The sequence below is a fragment of the Epinephelus moara genome, chromosome 20 (assembly GCF_006386435.1).
Source record: "Epinephelus moara isolate mb chromosome 20, YSFRI_EMoa_1.0, whole genome shotgun sequence".
NCBI lineage: Eukaryota > Metazoa > Chordata > Actinopteri > Perciformes > Serranidae > Epinephelus > Epinephelus moara.
Window position 1 is genome coordinate 8,509,181 of NC_065525.1, and position 17,558 is coordinate 8,526,738.

A 17,558-nucleotide genomic window follows, 5' to 3' on the forward strand; every position below is an offset into this window, starting at 1 on the left:
AAGAACGTGACATCTGACAGCGTGTAGATTAGACACAAAATAACAGTAAGGTGTAGGTTACTTACCATCCTCGGTGTCAGCAGAGCTGGAAGGAATCGTGTCAGGAAGTACTGCCTCCGGAAAATACTGTGAGAGCACAGTCAATTAAGTGCCCATGCCTCTGTTTAATTCAGTTCTTACATCTACATAAAACCCAGACTTCTTTAAGTCCTGCATATACTGTGAGGCACTTTCTGAATATGCTGCAGGTGAGGTGACTGAATACCTGGCCTCCATGACTGTGGCAGAGATTCTTCCTGTGCTCTCAAACAGAGACACGGCCTTCTCCACGTCCTGGACAGCCTGGCACTGCGGCTGAACACACACAGACATTATACTGTTATACACTGTTAAGAGATTAAAAATGGCCACAGGCCGAATGCCATCTAGTTTCATTATAACTAGAGCGAAGGCAGACATCTCTACAGCCGATATCTCTGCAACTCACATCAAAACAATCTCGATCTATGAACAGCAATAGGGGTAAGAGGAAAAATATGCATTTTTGGTTTTAAGGTGATCTCTTCCTTTAATTATTGATTGTTATGGTATTGCTATTAAAACTCTACTATTAGAACCAATATTGAAACATTTTAAGTATTTAAAACTCAGAATTTGTTTTAACTAAGATTTTTACAGCACAAAATGATCACATCTGCAAGAGACTTGATTGGCTGTTGATTAGCATCAATTATAACTTCACCAGGTGCTGAGGTTTCTGGTTTTTAAATCTTGGTTTAGACACAATACATGAAATGTTTGTTTCAGTACACTGGGACGCTTTCTTTATCCAGTATATCAAAGAGTTACAAAATAAGGACATTCTGTACTGAAATCTCTCATCATCTGTCACTGGCCAGAGAGCTGAGGCACCAACAATTCATCATGGGTGTCATTATACAAACAAACCACTGGGTGTCACTGTTACCTGCACTGATGCTCCACCTGCACCAGAAACATCCTCGTATAAACCCATGTCCTCCACTGACTCCTGCATGTATACACACACACACACACACACACACACACACACACACACACACACACACACACGTACGTCATGGATAGAAATCAGGACTGTGTGTACTATAGATTCTATTGGATTCAGAAATTCTTGAAACCAATCAATAACATAATCATTACATTTTTCTTCCATCAATATGAAAATTAAAAATAAGGCAGTAATCATGATCTGAGGCTAAATCCCTCCTTTTAGGACCGAACCTTTCTACCCCCGCTCTCACCTTGAGGTCAGCCAGCCTGGTCTTGGCCAGAGTGACATACTCCATCAGGAGGCTGCGGTGTTTCACGGGTACATATGGAGGCTGCAGGATGTGAACCTACCAGAGGAAAATGACAGTGAGGTGTTAAAAATCACAGCTGGGTGATTTCTCTCTTTCTAGTGTTTTCTTACAGTTACACTCTTAACTGTTTTGGTTTTCTAGTCCAGCACAGACTGCAGATAGTGTTGGAGGAAGGACTCTAAGTACCAATGTAACTACTGAAAAATACTCCATTACAAGTAAAAGTTCTGCATTCAAAATATGACTTCAGTAAAAGTATTACCTGCTAAGCATGTATGATTATACAGTTAGACATCGTCTGTGACTGATACATTTTACATTATTAACTTGTTAATACTGAAGCAGAAATGTGTAAAGCTGGTCCAGGTGGAGGTAGTTTTACTTTATATACATTCAGGTAGTTTGGTCCAAAGGTTTTCAGCCTAGAGGTCAGGCTGTCTCTTAAGGGTCACAAAATAAATGTTAGGGGTTGTGAATGAATATCTGGATAGGGAAAAGGAGCTGCTCTATCATCGCTGAGCTCAAAGCATTCTCCACAGGTTTCCATAGACAATGCATGGCAGCTCGCCACAACCCACACTTAGCTGCTGCTTGGTGTGTTTTCTGTGTTGCTGATGATATCTATCAAAAATCTCATTGTGTAAAAGTTCAGTGAAGGCACCAATAGTCAGCTGTATAATATCCACATGTAGACAAAGTTCTATTGTTAATGGTCATAAACCAAAAAGTTTGAGAACTACTGGTTTGATTTTTTTTAAACAATCACTGTGTTTTATAAGCTTATCATGTTTTTTAGCTAAAAAATCTTAATGTTAAAAGCAATATAGCTGTAGCTGTAAACTAAGGCTGCTGGATAAATGTTGTGGATGGATTAAAAGTACATTTCCCTCTGAAATATAGTGGAGAAAGTACAAAATAGCATAAAAACTGAAAGTACAGCTTTATTTCTATATCTACTTGCTGTGCAAGTTTGCCCGTGGGGATCATTACAGGTTCATCGAATATAAAAGACACCATGTATCTTATGTCCAGTGAAATGAGGTTATGGATAGTCAGAGACGTGTGCAGAATGTCACCTTGAGGTACAGTGGGGGTTCAAAAGGCACCAAGTCAGACAGGAACTTCAGCAGAAACACCAGAGATTTCTTACTGGTCGCGTGGTAGCCACTGCCTCCGCCGAAAGACAACTGAAAAGGCAGAATAAAGAAATATTTATAAACTCTGGCCCTCTGTCTGTGTCAGGAACAACTGCAACAGACAATCAGAGGATCTTGTAAACTGTTGCATCATCTGTTTGATCAAAAACCCTATTAATCCACATAGACATACGATCAACCTTTGTTAAATAATCTGGAAAAGTAAAAAAAATACTTACTGCACATTTCAAATGATAATTATTAAAGAAAAGGTCTTACACTAGTACAGAACAAGCTGATCAAAATCTATCAAATACAAATGCACAATTATTCAAAATTACACTAGCAGGAATTTGTTTTATTATCTTGAGTTTTATTCGAGGCATATTATGTCCATAGTCTAGACAGTAATTCAGTGGCATTTTCATCCTGAACAGAATTCATTCATTCCTACAGGGCATTTGAGGTATGTACAACCAACTAGTGTTGAAAAGCCAAAATGAAACCTTGAACCAGTTGCTGTAGGAAGGGAAGATGCCTGGTCCTTCCAGCGCACCCTGTCGAGCCAAGAGGAAGGCGGTTATCATGTTCTCGAGGTCATAACCTTCAAACGCAGAGCTCAGCAGCCTGGACAGCAGCTCTGGTGGAAGCAGAGAAACATAACGGAGATGACAAGCCTTGTAACACTAGAGTAAATATGATATGATTTACATCTGATTTCTATCAATCTGTGTTTCCCATTGTGTTTATAGAGTGGTTAAGTAATGTATTCTTAAACCTGGGAATAAGTTAACTTTTTTGCACTCCCAGTTCCCTCATCTCAAAGTCGAGGGTTGTTTTTGAATTGATTTTTGGTTAGATGCCTGAAATAAGGTCTGTGGTTAACACAAGCTGAAGAGACTTTCATGCTTGTTCTACAACATAAAATGTCAGTAAATACCCCACTCATTATTTTGAAGCTCTTGGGGGTCTTATAAAAGGCGGCTGCTAACATGTGGCTGAATGAGACTACACAGCGTCATCACTCCGAACACGGCTTTACAGCCTCGTTATGGTGGTGACGATGAAGTCATGCAACTGTGGTGTGGTTTGTTTATAGCATAACGTTAGCTTTTTCCGCATGGCAATCCAAAATCCAATGGAAAAATCACACTGGCTTTTTGTTGAGGGAACCAGGGCGATGTTAACTGCCTTATAAAGGGCAACTTCTAAGTACTTCACTCATCTATAAAAAACTGCGAAACTAAGTTAATTCTATTGTGACAATCTGACTATATGCATAGTCTCAGCTCAAAATATTGGCACTTGGCTGTCTGAATCCAATATAAGAGATACCGGTAAAAGCAGGCTGCTGTGTTTACCTGTTAGGCTGGTCTGGGCACAGGGGTTGTAAACCAGCAGAGTGGAGAGGAAACACAGGACGTGTTTCCAGTTGACCTCATGGGTTTCCAAAACCTTCTGCAGGTGACACAGCAGCTGCTCCACACTGAAGATTATAGCCAGCTGGTACAGAAACACAGCAATAACACAGACAAGCTACTGTTAGTTCCATTACAATAGACCCTTGTGACCACAAATCTGAAAATACAAAAAGCATTAAAAGTAAGCTCTTTAGCTCTGTGAAACCATAAACTAAAGTGCTAGTCTAAAGAAACCAAGAGCAGAACACAGGGAGTGACTGACAGACAAACAAGCTGTTTGCTGCAGCTAAGAACATCATTACAGATAAATCAATACACTCAGTGCTGTGTTCCTCTGGGCTGAAGGCTGTACGCCTGAAGCTGGAGGGATTTGATTGCTGTTGCATCTGTCTACACTTGGGGCAAGTTCACGCCGCAAACATACACCCACTGAAGGTGCTTGTTTTTGCCACTGACAGGCTCAGATTGTTTTTCTAAGTGTCTGACAGCTTATGGAAGGTATCCTTACAGAGGTTGACATTTTTGTGAGAGAGGAAGATCCTTTATGTTTAACCAGAAATAGCCCCAGATTGTGACAGCAAAAGCCACCAGACTCCATCTAAATAAACAGTAATTTAAGCATGTACAGTATAGAGCCAGCATATTTACACATCATAATCGGGTGATTAAGGGTTTATTTCAACCAATGATTTGATGATTTGAGTTGATGATTGTTAGAACAGTGGAAAGATGAACCAAGATGGTTTTGTGAGTTTTATTTTGTTTCTCTCACCTTTGAAGTAAGCATGTCTTACAATTATACAATGACGGTTTTCTTAAATGGAGTCTGGTGGGTTTGGCGATAGCAATTTTGGGGCTGTTTCTGGTTGAACAAGAAGAATCTTACTTTTAAACAAAAGGCTCTGTTTTTACTGGTATGCATTCCATAATGTTGTCAGACATTTAAAAAAACAGTATGAGCCTGTCAGTGGCAAAACAGGCACTTTTAGTTGATGTAAACTGACAGTGCTTAATTACATTACACTGCAGCCAATTCACTAGACCAAGTTAAAAAACTGTTGCTCTTATTAGTCACTTTAACACAAAAACATCAGGTTGAAATTACTGAAGTTACCTTTTAAATATATGTTTACAAACTGGACGACATAAAACATTTACCTTACGGAAAAGAGTCGTCAACAACCGGCTGGCTTTTGCAAAGGTCCACTCATTCTGCTGAGCGATGGCATCCGACACTGTGGATATGTGACTTAGTTGTGACACATCAGGTTTCTACAAATTATTTCTGTTATCATTTAAAAAAGCAGCATGCACTGTACATTAGGATTCATATTTCAAAGTCTTCCCAAACCCGAATTTTCTGAATTTAAGTTCTTACCAGATTAGTGTACAGCAAAATTTAAGTACAGTCATTATCAAGAAAAAACAGCATCAAGCTATTGAAACGTTCTGTAACTTGTCTTTACCTGTTAGCCGAGGCTTGTATGTGAGAGTCTGTGTGAGGGAGTGTGTGAAGAAACGCTGAAGGGTATCCACGGACACTGAAACTCCACACAATGAAGCATCAAATATCTGAATCCTGTACAAACACAGGGCAGGGCAGTAAGAAACAGAGACATTAAACATCATACATGTTCTCATTAATGATGCATTGATCACATATCTCCAGGGACACACTGTTTGTTCACTATAGATAAAAAACATACCCTAGAATTAAACACATTTTGTACAGAAACAGCCGAATTAACTTTCATGGTATGGGCCGTAGTGTTTAATTACAGGAGATATATTCCACAGTCAGTGTTTTACATAAATGACTCTGAGACTGAGAGGGGATGTGCACAGTGTTGTACTCTAAGTGGACGCTGTCGTAGACTGCCTCCATGTATAAATGAACAGCTTACTGCTGCAGACAGAGGGGCTGTGACTCAGTGTGTGAAGCACCCAGGCTGAGCAGAGACGGCCAGTTACAGTAATACAAATACAGTCTGATCGTAGGTGCCAGGTGCTCTGCCTCAGCATTTCAGGACCAGACAAGCGGCAGGAATTTTACTGAGAACAGTGCAGAACAGAAAAATTATCCAGTCAGCTGCCGTCCAGCTGGATCAAAGTATTCAGAAAACGTGGTGAAGCTGCCAGACAGGCAACAAGTCTGCACAGAAACTCTTGTGAAGTTTACTGGCTACAGTAGCAGATGAAATTAAACAGGGTGTCTGCATGCATCAGGCACTTAAACTGAATGCTCTTTAAGACCTTTTCAAGATGTTTTTTAACCAATCTAAGACTGATTTTTGGGCAAATCATCTTTTTCATATTTAGAATTGCAGGTACATATAAATGGAAGTAGTAAGGTAGGTTTTATATAGGGACATGGTTATAAGGGTGGGTTAGGTTAATCTACATTGGGCCCACAGGAAAGTGCAAGTATAAGGTTCAGTGGTAGGTTTAAAGATTTGCAACAGTAGAAATGTGGACTTTAATGCTGAAGAGCTAAAGAGACTCATTTTGACAAAAGGAATTTAAAGACGGATACATTAAATTAGATAAAATATTTGTGGCAATCACAAAGTACAGTTTAAGACTATTCAAGGCCAAATGTTTATAAAATTGAATTTTAGACATTTTAAGACATTTTAATGACCTGCAGACACCCCCTTAAAGCAGGCATGAGCTCAAAAACTGAACAGCTGAAGAAAGAAGAAACATCAGTCAGACCTACAAAATCCTGATTTCTTTTGTCACACGATGACAGAAACTGTCAGGCACTAATCTTTTCCTGTGGCCCAATGTAGCAGCAGCATCCTTATGTATTTTTAGAATAACCAAGTGACACTAATCAACTCCTAAAATCAGGACATATCACATGACCATGCTGTCTTTAACAGGTTTTTGCCTTTAGACTGTCATCAGTCACTGATACGTTAATCAAAATCTATTTTGATTAACGATTAACCCTTTACTCATTCTTTAGAGCTCCTTCTCATTTGGTAAAAATTGTTGCTTTTCTGTCTTTTGTAATGATAAACAGAACATTGTTGGATTTTAAACTGAAAAGATGAGTCAGCACATTCCCCAATAATGAAAATAACTGTTAGCAGTTAGTTGTAGTCTTAAACTACGGTAGACTGATGAAAAAAAAAATCACTGCGGTGTTAAAAAGCCGGGCATTTATTTAGAAGCCTGGCCATGGTTGTTCATCACAGATAAAAAAAAATTTAATATATATTTAACATTAATCTGGTGCATTGTTGCTAGCTGTCCTTGGTGTATTAAAATGAAACACCACAGCCTGTTCTGTAGACTCAGCTGTGAATATTTGGTGAATTAATATTTGACTCACCAGAGTGCACCATTCTAGCTTGGATTCTATGAGGTGCGATTTTGGGGAGGAAGAGCAGATTCAGCCCATCTGACAGACCTTTCTACTTGGACTTAAATCTGTAGTTTTTAAACTTTTACAAATTACCTTTTTGTCATATTTTGCCATTTGCTGAAACTATCACTACATGCTGCCTAGTTTGACAGTTTGACCGCAGTTTACGAGCAGTGACTGACATGATTGACAGCTACGTTAGAGACTCCGCAGCTCTGATTGGTTGTTTCATTCAAGTGCAGCAGATTCTAGCAAAAGCCACTGGAGGCACTATGTACAGGCAGAGGAACATGTTTTTTTACCCACAGACAATCTGTCTTGTGTAAAACTGTGTAGATATTATGACAGTTTGAGCAAATATGATAAAATGTTATTTTTATAAAAATTATTGTCGCTTTAACGGATCCTTTTGAAGATCTGGTCCCTTGGTTGGGACATACAGTATGTCACCATTCCACCTGAACTTAAAGACATTATCCTTTTTTCTGAAATACGCTTATTCACTTTTTTTGCTAGTTTCTAGTTGGATGAGAAGATCGATACCACTTTCATATATGTCAGTTAAATATGAAGCTACAGCAGGAGATAGTTAGCATAGATTATCATAAAGGCTGAGAACAGGAGCAAACAGTTTGTATTCAGGTCTCTTTCTTCAGACAACGAACTCAGTCTGAACAAGACCATCTGACATCATAAAGGTTAAAAAAACAAATGAAAAGCAAAGAACCATAGCTCAGCTCCTGCTCCAGCAGACTGCAGCGTCGCACTCTTTTCCACAGTGTCCAGGAGCCCTGAAGAAAACAGACAGAAAAACGATGAAATGTTAAAAAGGAAGGCAAAAAAATAAAGTACTATAATGATATTTAGACATCTTATCAGTTAAAGAAAAAATAGCTTTCAGGGTCCGGAGGTGTGAATCAAAGTGCTTTACTAAATATTTCATCAACACAGTAGAGTGTAAGTGGGATGGGGACTTGTAGACTCACAGAAGAGCATGTCGTCCAGCACTGAGCAGCAGAATAGGGACGTCTTCCTGTCTGCAGCTGCTGGCTCCTGGCTCGCCTCGAAGCCAGTTCCAACTAAGACTCCAACCACAGCTAAAATACAGAAGATCTTTCATTAGCATTATCCTGAGCAGCAGCTTTTGTTTTTTGTGCATATTTTTTCGAGTGTTCTTAATACCCTGAGTGCACCTTTTTTTATTTTTACAGCTGTGCACTCATATTTATGACTGGATTGTGAATAATCCAGACTCTAGCTGCCTATGTGTTCAAGATCCCTGTTCAAAGTATGCACTTAGGGACTGACCTGGGTTGTTTGATGCTGGTAATATGGGGTAATAATGGCATTAGTAGACATAACAATTATTTTCTGACAATGTGGCAATGCAATATGAACAAATAATTGAAAAAAATGATATCCTTAGGCCGGACTTCTTTTGTAATTTGCAGATTAGGCATTATATATATGGTACAGCACATCACTAGTTGACCACTCTGAAAGATCTCCTGTTGAGAAATTGTTTTTTCCAACAACTGGAAAAATATGTGTCAGTCTGTTCTTTCAGGTTTTGAACCCCCTGTTACTTTACAGGGGCTCAGGTACACATGGGACAGGTACCTATCTGTCAAAAATACTGATGAAGAGTAGGAAAATATCTGGAGGCATGCTATATCTATTTCGGTCTGCAATCGAATCAAAGCAATACAGTTTAAGATAACACACAAAGTGCATATATCCCCAACCGTAGACATCATTTTAGCCCTTCTCTTTCACCTATGTGTCTTCAATGCAACACAGAAATGTTGTGGACGGTGGAGTTCAAACAGTAGCAAACAATATTGTTTGGATCACCCGCTTTAAGTATTATAATGAGCCATTTGTTGATGAGTGATTGAGCCAAGATTTTCCAAGAAGCACAACTTTAACTAGACGAGTGAGAGAGATCTGTGTCCCTACTTGACAGCACTTTGTGTTGAACTTGTTTGGTCTCCTCTTCTCCCTGTGGAGGTGTCCATCCGCACAGAGCCTTCAACTGAGCCACCAACCACGACCTCACTGTTTCATCACTGAATGGAGAAAAAGCAAAAAGAGGGAAAGACTGAGTGAAAGGTTTTGTTTAAAAGTTTATGTCCTGCAGAAAGGTTTTAGATGTCAGCCATGCTTTTAACATTTACTATCCTCGAAATCTGAGTGACTTGTACAGTATATCCTTTTTTGTTGTGTGGAGCTTACATTTGAGTCCTTCTGTAAACTGAACAATTTATAGATGGTTCTTACTACAACCACAGAGAGGCACTGTGACACAGGACTGATGGATAAGTGTCTTCTGTTGTTCAGTTCTGATGCAGTATTGAATCTTATTATTATTATTGACACCTTTGTGAATTCATGCAGTCTGATTTCTTACCTCAGATGAGTCAAACATTCAGATAGAAATCCAGGCTCCGAACTCGTGACTTGTGACATGTGACTGAGAATATATCCTGACAGGACAGACGTCTAATCAATCGCCTCAACGTTCAAGTTTGAATTTTAAATTCTGTTGTCTGAACTGAACCAATCAAATTTGAGCAACCTGATTTTTGAACTTAGACTGTTTTTTTTTTCTTTTTTTTTGAAAAATGAAACATAAAATCATGTTTGTGAAACTGCAGTACTGTTAACCCAACTCACATAAATTCAGATTTTGTTTTCAAACTAAACTGTTTCAATACTATAAATTCAATAGTACTCAAATTTTAAAAAATAAGTGTTCAGAAGTGGTTCACTCTCACAATTATGTGTTCAGTTAATTATAACATTCAAATCCTTATGGTCTTTCTTCATTTCCACAGTGTTTGTAGAAGTATTTTGTTTAATTGTTATTGTCTTGGGACATCTGTATGTTCACTGCGTGTTTCAACTTTTACTGATAAGAAAGACAAAGATAATTTGATAATCGGTAACTTCAAGGTGAAGCCTGTCTATACTTTAGCTCTGGAGGAACTAACTGAACCTGTTAAAACCACAGACGATTTGCAACATGTGGCTCTTGCAGAACATTATTATGATGATATCACATTGACTTCATACCGAACTTTCATTTCACATGAGTGCCTGTCAGAGTTAGAAAATGTGGCAAATCGGTATCATCATCAGTAGCGTAGTGGATAGTGCCGGTGCCCCATGTACAGAGTCAATGCCTCGCTGCAGCGGTCGCAGGTTCAACCCTGGCTTGCAACCCTTTGCTGCATGTCACCCCCCACTCTCTCTCACCCCATTTCACCCTGTCCTGTTCATTAAAGGCAAAAAGCCCAAAAAATAATCTTTAAAAAAAAAGAAAATGTGGCAGATCAACTCCGACTGGTTGTGTTAGAAAACAGATCAACACTGGGCACAAGTCTCCTGCGAGAGTCAAGGTTTTTCCAAGATCATTCACAAGTTGGTTTGTTTGTTTTTTTTGTTTTAGATCTTTACACCAATTCACTGATAAAACAGCGCAGGCATGCCTTATTGCACAATCCAAACCTTTATCAAAACTTGCCATTTTGAGCGTGTAGGCTGTTAGCTCAGAGGCTGTTGTTGTGTCCTGTAGCGAAGGATTTGGAAATGGTATCATGCAGATAGCTGATGGGAGAATGCTGGCTTAAACAGCTGGCCAATGACAGATTCATAGCCACTGTCTACACCTGGTGAGTCAGACAACACTAAACTGTAACCATCCAATACTACCTGCTCTCTCTCATCCAAGGCAACCACACAGCTGTAGCTGGTGTGTTGCAAATGTGCAGACTCAATTCAGGTTTCAAGGTATAGCATGATAGAAAAGTTGATGGTTATCATACTGTACATTTGCTTATCTATAATATTGGAAAAAATCAACTGACCGCTGACTCTCTCCTTTATTTAAGTTATTTTCTAAGGGGATACTTTTTACACATACTTCCATTAACAAAATGGTTTCAAGTTCTAATTATAGTAATAGACATTTGTTCAACCAATAACAGGTCTTCCATTTTCATTCCTCTAAGGGTCATTCTCACCGATAATATAAATTTCATAATACCATGATACAGTGAAACCACACTATTTTCTGAGACGGTTATCGTACCATGAAAATCTCATACCGTTGCAACCCTGGACTCAATATTTTTCTTCAGACATGCTGACATATCAGGGAAAAGATAAAAGATAATTGCCTGACAAACCAAAGAAACGAACCATTCAAACCTCTACAGATAAAGCTTCATGTTTCCTTTCCTTTATGAGAGCTTTCAAAAAGTATATGACAAACATGTGCAGGGAATCATAATAAAATAATTTGTTAGTTAAGTTAGCACCAACAGCTTTTCAAATCTAACATCAAAGTGCACGACAGCTTGAATAAAAGTCAAAAGTGTTTTATCTTCTGCTGGAGTAAATGCACCGTCTTAAATACTAGTTGGCTGCTGAGCACATGTTTATGGCAGTTACAGAACATCACGCCCCACTGTTGCGTTCTCATGTGCAGATATCTGTGTTTAATTTTTCAGAGTCTACTTTCTTTGCAATGTTGTTGCCTGATTATCAGACAGAATTGTCAACTCGTTACACTCTGTTTTCATCTTCAGTCTGACATTGTGTCCTCTTTTTTAATTTTTGTGGAGGAGGAGGATTTTATTTACCCTAACCAATCACTAGAGACCAATGTATTCACCTTAATCTAACGTTATTTTAAGTCCACACTGATGCGTAGCCATGCCAACATACATGTTTTGCTGTGGTTTTAAGGGTTGATTGGCAATCCATCCGTCTCCCCTCTGCACTCATTGGTTGCTTTTCATATCAATATATAATATATATATATTATCATTATTAGATTAAATAAATTAATAAATACATAAAAATAATTTCATATTTCTTGGTCTGTTGTTTTAAAGTTACAGTTGTGCGTAATATTAAATGCTTTGCTTGAGGGATACATCAGGGTACAAGCACAAATGAGTTCTTGTTTGCACCCCTATAGCCTGAAAATATAAGTGTGCCCAGTATATGTATTGTTTTTTTGTCTACGGTTACATGTTGGTCATCCAAAGACAAAAAAATCGGTGTCTACGTGGCTAGAGAGCTTAATGAAAAGGCAGGTTAATTCTTTGTCCCAGAACCTGATAACTGATGGCACAAACAAAATTCCCCAAAAACTGAACTGGAAAAAAACCCTAACAAACAAAAAACACCCTCATATTTCTCACCTCTCTATGATGTACTTCAGAGTGAGTATGTTGTAAAAGTGAAGATGGTACACCACCTCCAGCTTGGGTAATCTCTGTAAAAAAAAAAGAAGCACATTAAATATTTCATTTACATCTATTATATAAGAAAGCCAAGCTGGGTTTTTCCCATTGCCGCAGTGTAAAGGAATAAGCAGATATAAAGAGATAAATAAAGTGAGTGATTTTACATTTTAAACTGAACTTCCTCATTTGTGTATTTACTGAGACTCGGCTGTGTAGAACTCAGACTGAAAAAACGTATTTTAAAGCAAATTAATGGAATTTAACAATTGTGCAAAATCTAATCAGAAGTAAAAACCTTCTTTAGGTCTCATGTATGAACTCTAACATGCGCACACACCTGATTTCTTCTGTACTCCTGCCAGAGCAGTTTAGGGCAGAGGGCTCCCTGTGACAGGAGTTCTCTGCTGGACTTCAGCAGGATACACAGCTGGACCTGGAGAGGACAGGGGTGGCACTTATAGAAATGTCATATTTAACATGATTTTTTATAAAAGAAACTGAACAAGAATCCTGCAGCAATGAATGACAAACTCAAGGTGGAGACTTTTGCGGCTTCAAAAATGTTAAACTACAGAAGTAACAATCTGCCGTGAGATCTGCAGCACAGACGTGATGCAACAACCATTTTCAATATGCAGAACTGCGTTAAAGTGAAGTTGTGGCACCAGGGAAAACGCCATGTTACTGTGCGTATGAAAACCACAATGACACAGTGAGTCAAAAAATACTAAGACACACATACATCACAGTATACTAAAGTTGTAGCTGACATTTTTCATGAAAATGTATCTTTAAAAAATGAGTGCATGACATTTATCAGATTAAATATCACTTATCAAATCAGGTAATCTGTTCAGAGGTAAGATTTATTTCATAAGTGAGACCCGAGTACAGCAGAAAACAACAGAAAAAAGACATTACACAAACATTGCGAATCATAAAAACCCACAGATAGAAATAACCACAGTAATCACTAAATGGGTCCAAATTTAAACGTTTCAAATCACCTCCTGGGATGAGGTGTGAAAGCTTTAAAATCCTTTGTAATCTTTCTGTATACAGTGCATAGTTAAGGAAGGTAGTCTTCCCTAATTCATCATTTACCTGTGCAGCATCCTTATCCTAAAATATGCAGTGTGTTCCAGCTCAATTCTACACACTATTTATAGACATTATGTACTATTAACACTATGTCATTCATTTTTTCCCCAAATGCCTGTTTTGTGAAGGTGAGGATTACTGTTGTCATTCTAATGAGCATGTATGTGACGTTACTGGTTGCATGCAAGGCATTTCAGGGCAAACATCTGTTTTGTGATATCAGATATGGATCACATCAAACATGAATGTAAACAGTCTAGGCAGAAAGATCAGATCTAAGGAAATAATCAGAATTGAGCTGTGATGTGAACGCAGCCTATGTTTTTCCTTATTAGTTTTCTTCTGTTGGATGTCAGCAGGAAATGTTTTTAAAAATCAGATTATTTGTTAAATTTAGTGCAAAGCCTCTGATGATACGAGCAGCCTTCTACATTTTCACCTACGGTTCCAGTGACACCTGCACTAACTTACTCAGCCATCAACATGTTGATGAGTTGGCAGGTTAAAGTTCAGATGGTCTAAAGTTAACAGTCAACATTTTTTTTGTTACGTTTGCATGAGGTTACAGACTGAATGCTCACCTTGGACTACGCCTCAAAGATTATAAACATCAAATGTCAGATACTTACCCGCTGAGAGGAAGTGAGCAGCCCTGTCACCTTGTCCTCCTCCTTCTCCACTTCCTCATTTACAGTGATCTCCATCAGTCTCTCCAACATCATCTTCACTGACAGCGCTGCCACCGGGACACCCAGCTGTGAGGCCTGACGCCTCAGCTCACACACTGTCCACAGACAATACAACACATCCTGTAGTTCTGAGCGTTTACTTTGTGTCACAGTTAGGTTGTCGTCATGCGGCACTACTGTGAGTAGTGACCATTTCCATGAGTCTACTTTGTGGTGTATAAAAGCAAGCAAAAATCTTCTGAATACTGTCAGTTGTCAAAAAGATAAACAATGAAAAATGTCCGACATCATGCAAAGATTATGTGAATTTGATCATGTCTGCTGTTTAGATGCTAACCCAAATGTGAGGTGCTGAAGAATCCTAACACACAACAAAAACTGAGAGTTGCAGAAACTCCTTCCTTGTACCGCACTTTTCTTTCTTCATAGTTTTACAGCGCTTGGTTTTGCGATTAATGTGTGTAGCAGCAGGTGTCTCTGAGGCTCTGACTGTGTCAACTTTTGTCACTATGGCAAAACTGATGTACAGCACAGAGGCTATTTCTGAAACTTAGTATCAATAACTCACCCAGCAATGAACCTGCAATGGAAGATGTGATGCCCTCAGACCCCGCATGTTCCTGCTCTCCTGTCTGAGTGCGGAAAGCGTTGCACGGATCTGGATTCTACAGAAAGTGTGTAAAAAAAAACAGTGAAGGTTAGTAACTACTAAAATTCAAACATATCATCAGTCCCACTCTCAATTTGAGGATGAAGCTGCTTTCCTAACTCTTAAAAGGCCACTCTATAGTGCATCATACATGTATCATCCATCCAGAAGCACTTATTCCAAATGCCTTTGATGGTTTAATGCCATAAATAAATAAAATATAAATGCTTTTAGCCACAATGCAATGTAGAATATTTTTCACCAAAACCAATCAAGTTGCATATTGATTGATTGATTGCATAATATTGGGTAAGTGCTGTATTGTGGCCAGTAAAAGCTGCAAATCTTTCCATACAGTCAAATATAACATCACAATTTACTTTCTTACCCATCTAGCACTTTCGTTGCAAATTTGAAGTTATGACATCATCTGACAGTTATGACATTGTCAGCTGTTACATGCCTCTTACTTACTTAGTCCACAGATTAGAATAAAATGTGGTTATAATGGTTTAATGTTGTACATTGGCTGTGCAGCCCTGTGGGTTCTGCCTTCATTGCTGATGTATACTGACTCACCCCGACCTCCCTGAGCAGACTGCAGAGGTTCTGCTGCTGCTCCAACAGCTGGATCGTTGCCTCCTGCAGCCTCTGACCATCGCCCTGCTTCGGCCTCTTCACCACACGACCAGCTGGGAATACAACAGCAGGAAAAAAAACACATAATGCTCAGAATAAGATTTATATAGAGACAGTGTCAATATTGTGTAACACAGTTTGCCAAACAGTATAGAATTTTCTTACTTTGTTGTTATGTTACTTATTGCAAATATTAAGCTAGTTGTAAAATGTTGGCCAATTTTACAGGGATCGTTCAGTTTTTTGAAGTGGGGTTGTACGGGGTACTTATCCATAGTCAGTGTATTACCTACAGTAGATGTCGGCCGGCACAACACTTTGGAGAAGCAGGCTTGAGTCAAACACGGAAGCTAAGTAATGTATTGCTTTGGATGGGAGTCAGCAACAAAATCTTAGCGTATCTTAGCCACCTAAAAAAAGCCCCACCTAAAAAAATCTATATCAGAGTATTTTCACTGCTATACTTTAACCTCAGACTGATTTCCAACTGGAAAATAAAGCTGTTATATCGCTCTTTTCAAAGCCAGACTCCATTGAGGAAAAATGTGATTTAATATTGCTGAACACAGGAGCTATTGGTCTCCTGCTGCACACAATAACACAAACTAATGAACCATTTGAAGCAACAGTATACCAGCAGCTCATGTGTTCAGCAAGCTAAAATGTTTCTGTCAATGGAGTCTTGTGGCTTTGATGAGAGCATAAATGGGGAACTGAAACAGTTAACGGTTTAAGGGGCTGTCTGAGGAGAAGGTAAAGCACTAAAATATGCTCAATATAGCATACACTTTAACTAATAATATGTTTACGTAGGATGTTTTAGGTGGATTAATTACGTTTTGTTGCTGACCCCATCCACAGCAGTACATTGCTTAGCTTCTGTGTGGTCAGACTCCAGCCTGCTTCTCCAAACTGGGGGCGTGCCGACTGACTATGGATAAGTACCTCATACAACCCCACTTCAAAAACAAAAAGAACTATCCCTTTAAGTAGGACAGATGGGTGACATGCTGGCACCTTTGGAAGGTTATTTAGTTGAAAAAGAAATGTAAATAAGGGTGTTTCCCTATAAAGAGTCACACCAAACTCCACTTAAAAGTTGGCAATTTAACACACTCACGCTAACAGCCGACGTTACAAACGTCAGTCAGTATTTGTCGAGACAATGAAGACATAATCATAACAATGGTTGTTGGTCTGACTACGTTTTTATAGCGTGTATTTTAATTTCAGACTGTATTTACATATTGTGTTAAATGGTGCTAACGTTGACATAACTCGGTCTAGCTGCTAACTCACCAAGGAGGCTCGACACAGTCCTTTTCTGAGAAACCGAATCACACGTTGCACTCAGTGACATTTTAATTTAACTGAATGTTTCTCAGCGCTTTTAAAGACAGTCGACGTTTTCAATGACCGCATTCATTCCTTAGTTATCCCCATTTCTCTTCCAAGCTGTAGCGGCACTGTTTTGGCTTTTCTCCTCCTCCATGTTTCTCCTCGCGCTCTTCTCTCCCATTGGTCAATGCTACAGCCAATCAGGATAGACCACTGCCAGTTACCAGCTGTGGGACAAACAGAAAACAACCCGGAGTTATAAAGTCCTCAACTGTTGTTTCCACAGATGTTTGTTTTAAAAGTTCAAGTTCAGACGGTCAGTTTCTCACTCTGAATAACTGTACTAAATGAATGAATGAATAAATAAATAAATCCATCACATTCATGTATGTCTTTGTAGAAAAAAAATCCTTACAAAATTAGTCAGGTCATTAACCAACACATCAATGTCCACACACATGACAGTGCACAAATAGATTAATGAATGGTACAGAAGACATGTCACCTCTCCTTCTTTAGTCATCAAACAGGTCCAGCGATGCCAGGTGTTTACCATCCCCATATACTGACTGACTGACTGGAAGCATGTAACTAGAAAATTCAGTGAAATT

At 38.8% G+C, this 17,558-nt stretch overlaps 1 protein-coding gene across 5 annotated transcripts in view; it reads right to left on the reverse strand.

Moving 5' to 3' along the window:
- The window catches only part of LOC126407959 (Fanconi anemia group A protein-like), a 33,967-nt gene that overhangs the window by 11,571 nt on the left and 4,838 nt on the right, over positions 1 to 17,558 (reverse strand). For all 5 annotated transcript variants that reach the window (XM_050073286.1, XM_050073289.1, XM_050073287.1 and 2 more), the window contains exons 2-20: positions 17,453 to 17,538; positions 16,909 to 17,174; positions 15,550 to 15,662; positions 14,890 to 14,986; positions 14,262 to 14,416; positions 12,869 to 12,964; positions 12,487 to 12,560; positions 9,233 to 9,342; positions 8,260 to 8,370; positions 8,001 to 8,064; positions 5,367 to 5,479; positions 5,059 to 5,135; positions 3,841 to 3,982; positions 2,986 to 3,119; positions 2,420 to 2,530; positions 1,284 to 1,379; positions 968 to 1,030; positions 266 to 354; positions 66 to 126 (exon numbers count right to left, since the gene is read on the reverse strand). In XM_050073286.1, coding sequence (XP_049929243.1) covers positions 66 to 126; positions 266 to 354; positions 968 to 1,030; positions 1,284 to 1,379; positions 2,420 to 2,530; positions 2,986 to 3,119; positions 3,841 to 3,982; positions 5,059 to 5,135; positions 5,367 to 5,479; positions 8,001 to 8,064; positions 8,260 to 8,370; positions 9,233 to 9,342; positions 12,487 to 12,560; positions 12,869 to 12,964; positions 14,262 to 14,416; positions 14,890 to 14,986; positions 15,550 to 15,662; positions 16,909 to 16,969 — 1,767 coding nt within the window. In that variant the 5' untranslated portion in view covers positions 16,970 to 17,174; positions 17,453 to 17,538. The remainder of the gene's footprint in view (positions 1 to 65; positions 127 to 265; positions 355 to 967; positions 1,031 to 1,283; positions 1,380 to 2,419; positions 2,531 to 2,985; positions 3,120 to 3,840; positions 3,983 to 5,058; positions 5,136 to 5,366; positions 5,480 to 8,000; positions 8,065 to 8,259; positions 8,371 to 9,232; positions 9,343 to 12,486; positions 12,561 to 12,868; positions 12,965 to 14,261; positions 14,417 to 14,889; positions 14,987 to 15,549; positions 15,663 to 16,908; positions 17,175 to 17,452; positions 17,539 to 17,558) is intronic.